Source organism: Histomonas meleagridis (genome assembly GCF_020186115.1).
Source record: "Histomonas meleagridis strain 2922-C6/04-10x chromosome Unknown contig_1, whole genome shotgun sequence".
Classification (NCBI taxonomy): Eukaryota; Parabasalia; order Tritrichomonadida; family Dientamoebidae; genus Histomonas; species Histomonas meleagridis.
In genome coordinates this window covers 285,484-298,613 of record NW_027150746.1, presented here as the reverse complement: position 1 = coordinate 298,613, position 13,130 = coordinate 285,484, and the positions used below count along the sequence as shown (strand labels likewise).

Sequence of the window (13,130 nt, the reverse complement as noted above, 5' to 3'; positions counted from 1 at the left end):
AATAAATACTCATTATAATGAAGAATTATTTATAACAATCACCAGTCTAATCCATTGAACCCAAAATTTATATTAATTTTTTTTAAATATTAAATTGATTTTGTGAAATACGAAAAATAAACAAAGATAACTAAAATATAAAACATATTCAGTTTATAAATGAATTCTATTTTTAAATTTAAAATCAATTTTTTTTAATTCTCATTTTGATTTTTTTGACATTTTAGTGATGACTATGACACTTTTGCCTTACATTGGTTGGCATCCAACTTGTTGTCCTTCTTCGTCATCTTCATCATCGTCATCATAACCATCAGCATCATAAGCCTCTCTTCTAGTTTCACTTTTAGTTCTTTTTGCATTTTCGAAGTCTTCGATATTTGCCATTTCTGGTTTAACGACGAAGACATTTTCATCTTTTGTGTTGATGCCTTTGGCTTCATCTCTATGCGGCACAACTTTACATAAGCTATGGCGGAATTCCATGGACAATTCGCTTTGTTGTGGTAAAAGAACATTAAACATAATATAAAGAGTACCGCGATTGAAGGGATCGCCTCGTACAGGCATTCCCTCTCGGACAATGCGTTGAACATCGCCTGGTTGGATGACTGCTTTGGCATCAGTTTCAACAACAAGTTTTCGGCCATCGAGATGTTCAATGACAAAACGAGCGCCGTAGATGGCCTCAGAAAGGGTCAAGCGCTTACGTATAAGAAGATCATTATGATTTCGGGTAAATACATCATGAGCTATTTCATTAAGAATTATAATCACATCACCTGTTTCAGCACCTGGGATCTCCGAAGATGCTCCTTGGAAGACAATTTTCTCCCCATCTTCCATGCCAGGTTTGACATGTACAATAATGTCTTTGGTCTCTTCAATTAGCTTCTTGCCATGGCATGTTGGACAGCGGATCTCATCGGTGATGGATTCGCCCATTCCATTGCATTCGGGACATGTTTGAATGGATTGAATTAATCCTTGTGGTGTTTGATGGGTAACTATAACTTCACCATGGCCATCACATTTAGGACAAGTGGGAGCTGGCTTGCCATCTTTAGTACCTGTTGCTTTACAAGCATTGCATGCAACATAACGTGTATATGATACATTTTTCTCACAGCCTGTGTATAACTCTTCAAGAGTAACATCAATCTCTTGTGTGATGTTGTTAGTCCTAGGCTTGTGGTTAGCATGGGGACCGAAAAAGGCTGAAAAAATGTCATCGGCTTGTGGTGCATTTTGATTTTCTTCAAGTCCTTTAGAACCATATTTATCATATATTTCACGCTTGGTTGGGTCTTTGAGAATCTCATAAGCTTCATTGACTTTTTGGAACTTTTCGGTTGCATTTGGATCGTTAGGATTTTTGTCTGGATGAACTTCTCTTGCACGCTTAATAAAAGCTCTCTTAAGGTCGTGTTCATTCACATCTGGTTTAACTCCAAGAATGTCGTAAAGCTCAGTTTCAACAACCATTTGAATTTTGGTCAACCAAAAAAGCCTTTTGAATGATTTATTGACGATAGAGTGTAAACGATTCAAATTCATTTGTCATAAAATGGTTTTTTTATTTGCTGTTATAACCGGATAATTTTCTTGGAAGAACGTTGTAAACGGGTTTGATGCAATCCTTCTGTGGTGTTTAAATTTCTTGGTGTTTCATATTAATGTCAATGGATATTGAGTAAAATTATTTACTAAATAATATTAAAGGAAAATCTATAAAGGTTTAGCAATTATTAAATAAATTGAAAATAAATTAAAGCAAAGATTTTAATAATTGCTTACATACAATTAATTATTAAGAAGAACATCAATGCTTTGCATGTTATCAAATGATTTTCTAATTACATATATTTAATAAAATTATTTAGAAATAAATTTTTTATTGAAATAAAACGTATTTTTTGATTTAATATAACTAATGAATCAAATCCATTGGTCATCATCTTCAAGCGCAAGTTTTTGTATTTCCTTATTTGGGACTTCCTTTTGTTTACTATTGTTATTTATGGGATTAAAGCGCCTCGAGTCCGAAGATGTCAAATGGCGCTTCTTGCTTGTGCGAACAAGAAAGATAACAATTCCAATAATGATCAGAACAATTACAACGGCGCCGCAGATGATTCCAATCAATACTTCTGACGAAAGGCTGTCGGAATTTGGTGTTTGGGAATAAAAGAATGTGTAAAAATCGGAATAAAAACTATAGAATGTGGAGTAATGAACAATTGTATAATTGAAATAAACAATTGCAGTGTTTGTGTACGTGTACGTGAAATTACTAAAGTAAAGTGAAATGGAATTGGATATGAATGTGTTTTGTATAGACAGCGTCTGCGTGTGTGAAATAAAATGTGTGAGAACTAAATAATGTGAAAGAGAAGCACCAAGTGGAAAAGAAGATGAAAATGTGTTCGAAAGAGTAAATGCATTTGATTTGGTAAATGTATTTGATATTGTAAAAGAATTAGAATCAGAAAATGTATTTGACTTTGTATATGTATTTGATTGAATAAATGAATTTGATTTAGTGAATGTATTACTTTGTGAAAATGTCAATGTTATTATTGGTTCACAGCCTTCACTCGAATTTCCTTGTAATATGTTTAAATTACCAAATTTTGTATCATTGTAAACATTAGTTACAATAACTTCTTTAGTTGAAATATTATAAAATGCATTGCTTCCAATTGATGGTTCTGAAGATCCATAATAATAAATACATTGAAGTTGTTGACATTGAGAAAATGAATAACTTCCAATAGTTGTAACTGTATCCGGAATAATAATGTTTTTTCAAATTTGTACATGAATAAAATGAATATGTTTCAATGATTTCAACATATTTAGGAACGCAAAATGTTTCATTCAAATTACCATTCGGATAACAGTTAAGATTCGTATAATTTTGATTATAAATAATTCCATCTTTATAATAATTAGAATAATATTCATTTTCTTCTGAAATATTAATAAATTGAAGTTTAGAGCATAAACTAAATACACCAATTCCAATATATCTAACTGATTTCGGAATTATAATGTTTTCTAATGAATAACAATTTTGAAATGCAAAATCATTTATTATTGATATATTATTCCCAAATGTAATCGTTATTAAATTATTATTTGAACTAAATGCAGAAACTCCAATTGATATTAATGAATATGGAAATGAAATATTTGTAAAGAAACATGAATAAAATGCATAATCTCCAATTGTTGTTAATGAATTTGGAAACAAAATATTTGTAAATAAACATTGAGAAAATGAATAACTTCCAATAGTTGTAACTGTATCCGGAATAATAATGTTTTTCAAATTTGTACATGAATAAAATGAATATGTTTCAATGATTTCAACATATTTAGGAACGCAAAATGTTTCATTCAAATTACCATTCGGATAACAGTTAAGATTCGTATAATTTTGATTATAAATAATTCCATCTTTATAATAATTAGAATAATATTCATTTTCTTCTGAAATATTAATAAATTGAAGTTTAGAGCATAAACTAAATACACCATTTCCAATATATATAACTGATTTCGGAATTATAATATTTTCTAATGAATAACAATTTTGAAATGCAAAATCATTTATTATTGATATATTATTCCCAAATGTAATTGTTGTTAATTTAATATTTGAACTAAATGCTGAACTTCCAATTGATATTAATGAATATGGAAATGTAACACTTATTAAAGAACATCTTTGAAATGCAATATTTTCAATTGTTTTTAATTTATTACCAAAAGAAATTGTTTTCAATGAAGTACAAGAATAAAATGCATATCTTTCAATCGTAATAACTGAATCTCCAATATCAACAGATGTGATTGACGTCCAAAATTCAAATGTATTACTTGGAATAACAGTAACATTATCATTAATAATAATTTTTGTTATGTTATCATCTTTTTTAGGTGGAAATTCATTTGAATTAGAAATAGTAAGTGTTCCAGTATTTGGATCAAATGTTTCATATGAAAATATGAAAAAAACAATCAAAAAAATTGGAATTAATTTCATATTGTTGATTTTTTTATTTTGAACAAATTTGAAAAAATAATTTATCAATAAAAATTTAATTTTGCAACTGAACAAAGAAAACAAAAATGAAAATAAAGAGGTGAAAATTGTGATTAAAAAAGCATTTTCATAATTTTCAAAAAAACTGTTAAAAAAAGTCATAGTAGCATTAGAAAGATTTGCATTTGTGCAATGGAATTTATTTTGTTCACGTATGAAAGATGAGTTTAAAGAAATTAAAAAACAAAAGGAAAAACTTGTCAGAAAGCTATTGGACAAGAGCCAGTTTGAAGCCAAAAATATAATGTACTTGGTAAAATTTGATATCAAAATGTGATTGAATGAACTACTTTTAGATAAAAACAAATATTGGGTAATGAGCTCAAATGAATAGTCGGCCAAATTATGTGTTCGTTGCGCTTTTGGTGGGCTTATATAAATCTTTTGAAAAATATTGTTATTTAATATTGGCTTCTGTACAGCAAATGAAGGAATGTGCAAATGTAGAAAGGGAGATTGCATCAATAATTTTAAGAACATGATTCTTTTTTTCTTTTTTTTTTTTTTGGATAATTTGGAACCGTTTTTCCCTTAACAAATTCTCTTTGTGTTTCGTTGTAAAAATGGCTTTTCATTATAACCGTTAACCAGACCGAAATTTCAAACAAAATTTTATAAAATGTCAATCGATTGAAGTTTTTGACAAACATCCTCCATATGGTGTGAAATAAACATTAAATTTATTTGTAACTTCACATGAGATAAATTCCAACAAGAAAATTTACTATCATCTTCAAATTTCATGGCTTGATCCCATCTGCTCGATTACCTCTTACTCACGCAATTGATATGATATTTTTAATTTAACAACCAAGCTTAACTGATGCTTTTGATACACTATCATGGCTACTTCGTATTCTATGATTTACTTATCAATATTTTATCTTAAAAACCTAACTATTACAGAGAAGGAGGGAAACGACAGAAAACAATTCCATATGGAGATGGAAAGTACTTTTAGAAAACCCAAAAATAATGAAAATTTTTACAGCTCAAAGGATGTTGTTTCATCTATTTTTATATAACAATATGGTTTATAAATAAACAACACTATTAAAGGAAATTTTTACGGGAACATATTAAAATTACAAAAAATGTCTATTCTATTGGATTTGTTTATAAACACAAAAGTGATAATAAAAATTCAAAACTTTGCTTTAGGGTTATAGCTTATGTTTGCAATCATTAGTTGTTCAATTTTTATATGCGAGCAAGTTATACTTAATTTGATGTATGCTACAAATTTATAATGAATTCATATTAAATTTCGTGTTTGGAAAACATTGTGATCAATCATTATGATCATGGGTATTAATACTGAATAATGAAATGTAATACAGATATAAACTTAAGCAGGTCAAGTTTTATATATATATATATATATATATATATATATATCAATTCTTAAATGAGTCATGTACCCTATATTTCATTAATATTATATTATATTATTTCATTGATAAAAATATAACATAAATATGAATATTGTTATTATTTATTGGTGAATCGATATAAAATTAATGCTTTGAAAATTTTTATTTTAATTTTAATGTTTCACAATGAAATAAATATTAATAAATTTATATGTTAATGAATGTTTCATCTTCTTTAAAATCGTTAGCAAATGGATCATCTTCAACATTTGCAATATTAATTCCTGCTGAAAAATTATTTGTTGTGTCTTCATTTTGATTTTTATTGTTATTATTGTTATCATTGTTATTATTTTCATTATTATTTCGTTTTTGGTTATGCTTACGATAAATAATTAAAACAATTAAAATAATAACAATAATAACAATAATAACAATAATACAAACAACAACAATAACAACAATAATATTCGTATCTAACGAATTAGAATTCTCGTGTTGATTATTTAAACTTAATATTGTAATGATATCTGAATAAAACATGAAATTTGTTGAATATTGAATAAATGTTTGATCATAATTAATAAGAATAGTATTAACAAATGCATATGTTGAATTAAAAAATGAAATTGAATATGTATTTAAATATGATATTTGTTGTGAAATTGTTCTTGTGATTGAATGTGAATTGATTATAGTTACTGTAATTGAATAAGAAAATGTTAAATCAGACTGGAAAGATGGTGTAAATGTGAATGACTTAGTGAATAAATGCGAATTTATAAATGTGTTTGATTGAGTGAATAAATGAGAATTTGTATACTTATTACTTTGTGAAAATGTCAATGTTATTATTGATTCACAGCCTTCACTCGCATTTCCTTGTAATATGTTTAAATTACCAAATTTTGTATCATTGTAAACATTAGTTACAATAACATCTTTAGTTGAAATATTATAAAATGCATTGCTTCCAATTGATGGTTCTGAGGATCCATAATAATAAATACATTGAAGTTGTTGACATTGAGAAAATGAATAACTTCCAATAGTTGTAACTGTATCTGGAATAATAATGTTTTTCAAATTTGTACATGAATAAAATGAATATGTTTCAATGATTTCAACATATTTAGGAACGCAAAATGTTTCATTCAAATTACCATTCGGATAACAGTTAAGATTCGTATAATTTTGATTATAAATAATTCCATCTTTATAATAATTAGTATAATATTCATTTTCTTCTGAAATATTAATAAATTGAAGTTTAGAACATAAACTAAATACACCAATTCCAATATATCTAACTGATTTAGGAATTGTAATATTTTCTAATGAAATACAACTTTGAAATGCAAAATCATTTATTATTGATATATTATTCCCAAATGTAATTGTTGTTAATTTAATATTTGAACTAAATGCAGAACCTCCAATTGATATTAATGAATCTGGAAATGTAATATTTGTAAAGAAACATGAATAAAATGCATAATCTCCAATTGTTGTTAATGAATTTGGAAATGAAATATTTGTGAATAAACATTGAGAAAATGAATAACTTCCAATAGTTGTAACTGTATCCGGAATAATAATGTTTTTCAAATTTGTACATGAATAAAATGAATATGTTTCAATGATTTCAACATATTTAGGAACGCAAAATGTTTCATTCAAATTACCATTCGGATAACAGTTAAGATTCGTATAATTTTGATTATAAATAATTCCATCTTTATAATAATTAGAATAATATTCATTTTCTTCTGAAATATTAATAAATTGAAGTTTAGAACATAAACTAAATGCACCAATTCCAATATATCTAACTGATTTAGGAATTGTAATATTTTCTAATGAATAACAATTTTGAAATGCAAAATCATTTATTATTGATATATTATTCCCAAATGTAATTGTTGTTAATTTAATATTTGAACTAAATGCTGAACTTCCAATTGATATTAATGAATATGGAAATGTAACACTTATTAAAGAACATCTTTGAAATGCAATATTTTCAATTGTTTTTAATTTATTACCAAAAGAAATTGTTTTCAATGAAGTACAAGAATAAAATGCATATCTTTCAATCGTAATAACTGAATCTCCAATATCAACAGATGTGATTGACGTCCAAAATACAAATGTATTACTTGGAATAACAGTAACATTACCATTAATAATAATTTTTGTTATTTTTTCATCTTTTTCAGTTGGAAATTCATTTGGGTCAGAAATAGTAAGTGTTCCAGTATTTGGATCAAATATTTCATATGAAAATATGAAAAAAATAATAATAAAAATTGGAATTATTTTAATATTATTAACTTTTTTATTATGAACAAATTTGAAAAAATAATTTATCAATAAAAATTTAAATTTGGAATAAAACAATGCAAATAAAGGAAACAAAAACGAAAAAGGCAAAATGGACATTGATATTATAATGTCATTTCCAATAAAATGAGTGCCTTTGCTTCCTCTCGTTTCCATTTTCATGCAAAATCTTCGTCCGTTAAATCACAAATTCCATTGTTTTCCACTTAACGTTCATACAAATTTCGGTTTTTTCAATGCGAAACCGTCGGAATTTTCTCATTCCCTAAACAATGAGCATTGCTTATGGAACTCACATTCACCAAAATGCTACAATTAACTCAGCGGAAGCAAATGTTAGTAACTCAACTATGTTAGACAATGCTTCAAAAGATCCAATTTTAAACATTCATGTTTCTTGCGAAAACGTAATTCAACTTGATCTTGGATCTCCGAGTGATCCCATGTGTGTACTTTTTGTACCTGTCAATGGTAAATATTGCGAAGTTGCACGTACTGAAGTTATATGGGATGATCCAAATCCAAACTGGGTTAAATTCTTCCAAGCTATGTATGTTTTCGAAACACACCAGCCACTCCGTTTTTGTGTATATGATTGCGACTCAGAAAATGCAGATTTATCAAAACATGATTTTGTAGGTTATGCTGATACTGATGTTCAAACCTTAGTATCTAATGGTACATCCCAACTTCGTCTTGAGCTCAAACACAACACAGCCACAAACAAACGAGGAACACTCATCATCACAACCGAACAAGCCACACAATCAGGCTCAATTGTTACAGGCTCCATATCCTGCATGGATCTTCGTAAGCTCCACTTCTTTTCCCGAGACAATCCCTATGTTCTTATTTCCAAGCCCAGTGAAAGTGGCAAAAAATTACCAATTTTCAGATCCGAAGTTGTGTTTCGAAGTCAAACGTGTACCTTCAAGAACTTTGAAATCCCATTACAAACCATTTGTAATGGCGATACAGAAATGCCTATAACCATATCAATAATGAATTTTGTTCGTAACCGCCCGGATGAATTTATTGGCTCTGTTGAACGTTCCATCTCTCAGCTAATGGAGTCACAGCGTACTCCCATTGAGATCTCATTCACCGACAACAAGCGCCAAAAGGTGAAAAGTGGACAAATCAGATTCAATAGTTTACAACTTGTCAGAAAACCGACATTTTGGGATTACATGCGCAGTGGCATTCAGTTGAATATGATCACTGCCATTGACTACACTGCCTCCAACAGAGATCCACGTGATCCAATGTCATTACATTTCTTACGCAATGATGGAATTATGAATCAATATGAACAATGTATATATAGTGTTGGAAGTGTATTATGTCCATATGATAGTGATCAACAATTCCCAGTCTATGGGTTTGGTGGTAAACTTAATGGGATCATTAATCATTGTTTCCCATTAACATTTGATCCAAATAATCCAAACGTCAGTGGCTTGAATGGAATCCTCTCAGCATATCGACAGTCACTCACATGCGTACAATTGTCTGGTCCAACATTGTTCTCGCCAGTGATAAAAGCGGCGACAGGTGTCGCTATCCAATCATGGAATGAAAGTAAAACATATACAATTCTGATGATACTCACTGACGGTATCATCAATGATATGCAAGAAACGATTAACGCTATAGTCGAAGCAACAGATGCGCCGTTGAGTATCATCATCGTCGGCGTCGGAAACGCGAACTTCAGCGCAATGGACCAATTGGACGCTGACGAGGTGCCGCTGGTGTCTTCGACAGGAGTAAGAATGAAGAGGGACATTGTGCAGTTCGTACCATTCGTTAAGTTCCAAAATAATGGAAACATCGGATTGGCAGCTGAGGTGCTGGCTGAGGTGCCGAGGCAAGTCGACGAGTTTTGCAGAAGCCACGGATACGTGCCGAATATTCAGGAGTGAGAGTTAAAAAATTAAAATAAATTTTTCATTTTGGTAATAAATAAATTTCTGATTAGGAATGTGATGATGTGAATCAATGTGCTGAAAGATGAAGAATTAAAATACTTGTGAAATGACACACGAAACTTGTGCAAACAGAATTTTTGTTTGTGTTAACATTTAAAATTAGTCTATAAAAAAATTTTTATATGAAAATCAAAATCAAAATTATAATAATTCATAACTAAAATCAAACTAATAATTTATAAATTATATAAAAGTTTATTAGTTTCAATTATATATATAAAATAACATTAAATATATGTCAAAAAATTGTTACAAAAGATACTTGAAACATGTGAACGATCAGATGCAGCAGCACAAGTTGATAAAATCAGTGATTGTTTTCTTGAAGAGAAACTCGTAGCAATGCGACGAAGCGGAATGATTAAGAATTGTCTTCAACTTGTTTCGCAAAGTATTGTCGACTTTAGTATTGCACTTGATTTTTGTGAGAAAGTTTATGAAGAAGAACAAAATCAAAAAGATGTTTTTACACAATTATTTATGGAATTAATATCACAACCGAATGTTAATGAAAATTCGAAAAAGAATATAATTCGACTTGTTAATACGAAGACGGAATTTTTAGATATTGTTTGTGTTATTCAACGAATTCCATCGAATATTAAATTAGTTGAAATTAAAGAATTCTTAAAGAATGTCACCGTCGGAATGGTGAATCATAATCGCGAAAAAAAGATCGAAAATGCATTAATCCAATCAACTTTATCATTTAAGAAACAACAATTAAAATAATTATATTTTATTTGAAATAATGTGAAAATATAAATCATAGCGATATTTGTATGAGTTAGAAATTTGATGAAAATTATATTTTATTTGAAGTAATGTGAAAATATAAATCATAGCGATATTTGCATGAGTTTAAATTTGATGAGAAGGTGTGGATGAAAAACTGATATCTTTGCGATATCTTAAACCAGGTTTCGTAAAAAGGTTATATTGGATACTCTGTGAGGTGATTGACATCATTCACTTTTTGTTGGTTTTGAATATAGTATTGAAATTTGAATGAGTATAATCAAACGGCAGAAACCAGAAATGCTCCCAAATGAAAGAGCAACTATTCATGATATCGTAAATATATATGGATATAATTCATTATGCACATGGTTCAGTACATTTTCCTTCTCAAAATTTTATATCAAAATCAAATTTTTATTGATAAATTATTTTTCCAAATTTGTTCATAATAAAAAAGTCAATAATATCAAAATAATTCCAATATTTATTATTATTTTTTTCATATTTTCATATGAAACATTTGATCCAAATACTGGAACACTTACTATTTCTAATTCAAATGAATTTCCAACTGAAAAAGATGATAACATAAAAAATATTATTATTAATGGCAATGTTACTGTTATTCCAAGTAATACATTTGAATTTTGGACGTCAATCACATCTGTTGATATTGGAGATTCAGTTATTACGATTGAAAGATATGCATTTTATTCTTGTACTTCATTGGAAACAGTTTCTTTTGGTAATAATTTAAAAACGATTGAAAATATTGCATTTCGACAATGTTCTTTAATTAGTATTACATTTCCAGATTCATTAATATCAATTGGAGGTTCTGCATTTAGTTCAAATAATAATTTAACAACGATTATATTTGGGAATAATATTTCAGTAATAAATGATTTTGCATTTCAAAATTGTATTTCATTAGAAAACATTATAATTCCGAAATCAGTTACATATATTGGAATTGGTGCATTTAGTTTATGTTCTAAACTTCAATTTATTAATATTTCAGAAGAAAATGAATATTATTCTAATTATTATAAAGATGGAATTATTTATAATCAAAATTATACGAATCTTAACTGTTATCCGAATGGTAATTTGAATGAAACATTTTGCGTTCCTAAATATGTTAAAATCATTGAAACATATTCATTTTATTCATGTACAAATTTGAAAAACATTATTATTCCGGATACAGTTACAACTATTGGAAGTTATTCATTTTATCAATGTTTATTTACAAATATTTTGTTTCCAAATTCATTAACAACAATTGGAGATTATTCATTTTATTCATGTTTATTTACAAATATTTCATTTCCAGATTCTTTGATGTCAATTGGAAGTTCAGCATTTAGTTCAAATATTAAATTAACAACAATTACATTTGGGAATAATATATCAATAATAAATGATTTTGCATTTCAAAATTGTTATTCATTAGAAAATATTACAATTCCTAAATCAGTTAGATATATTGGAATTGGTGCATTTAGTTTATGTTCTAAACTTCAATTTATTAATATTTCAGAAGAAAATGAATATTATTCTAATTATTATAAAGATGGAATTATTTATAATCAAAATTATACGAATCTTAACTGTTATCCGAATGGTAATTTGAATGAAACATTTTGCGTTCCTAAATATGTTGAAATCATTGAAACATATTCATTTTATTCATGTACAAATTTGAAAAACATTATTATTCCGGATACAGTTACAACTATTGGAAGTTATTCATTTTCTCAATGTCAACAACTTCAATGTATTTATTATTATGGATCTTCAGAACCATCAATTGGAAGCAATGCATTTTATAATATTTCAACTAAAGATGTTATTGTAACTAATGTTTACAATGATACAAAATTTGGTGATTTAAACATATTACAAGGAAATGCGAGTGAAGGCTGTGAACCAATAATAACATTGACATTTTCACAAAGTAATACATTCACTAAATCAAATACATTTACCAAATCAAATTCATTTACAAAATCAAATACATATACGAAGTCAAATCCATTTACTGATTCTAATTATGTTACAATATCGAATACATTTACATCTTCTTTCCAATCTGATATAAAATTTTCTTATTCAATAACAATAACATTAATAAATTCATATTCAATCACAAGAACAATTACGAGACAAATTTCATATTTAAATACATATTCAATATCATTTGTTAATTCAGCATATATTTATATTAATACGATTCTTATTTATTATAATTATACGATTATTCAATATTCAACAAATTTCATATTTTATTCTAATTTTTTCACGATATTTCAACATAAAGAAGAACAAACGAATTCGAATTCGAATAATATTAATATCAATATCATTATTATTGTTGTTTGTGTTGTTATCATTATCATTATTATTATTATTATAATATCAATTGTTTTAATTAAACATAAACGAAAACAATTAAATATTAATGAAAATATTAATGATGAAAACGAAAATGGACAAGAAGGGAATAATGTAATCAATAATTTTTCGACAGGAATTAATATTTCACATATTGATGAAGATCCATTTGCA

The 13,130-nt window shown here is 27.5% G+C and overlaps 2 protein-coding genes across 2 annotated transcripts; one reads left to right on the top strand and one right to left on the bottom strand.

Moving 5' to 3' along the window:
- Nucleotides 1–249: 249 nt before the first annotated feature.
- Nucleotides 250–1,485, bottom strand: GO595_000089 (dnaJ-like subfamily A member 2; the record flags this gene model as incomplete). The annotated part of the gene is made up of 1 exon (XM_067922511.1): nt 250–1,485. One exon carries the CDS (start codon nt 1,483–1,485, stop codon nt 250–252), a length of 1,236 nt encoding a protein of 411 aa, XP_067779544.1.
- A 6,614-nt stretch (nt 1,486–8,099) lies between these two features.
- On the top strand, nt 8,100–9,752 carry GO595_000088 (Copine family protein; the record flags this gene model as incomplete). The annotated part of the gene is made up of 1 exon (XM_067922400.1): nt 8,100–9,752. One exon carries the CDS (start codon nt 8,100–8,102, stop codon nt 9,750–9,752), a length of 1,653 nt encoding a protein of 550 aa, XP_067779543.1.
- Between the last annotated feature and the right edge of the window lie 3,378 nt (nt 9,753–13,130).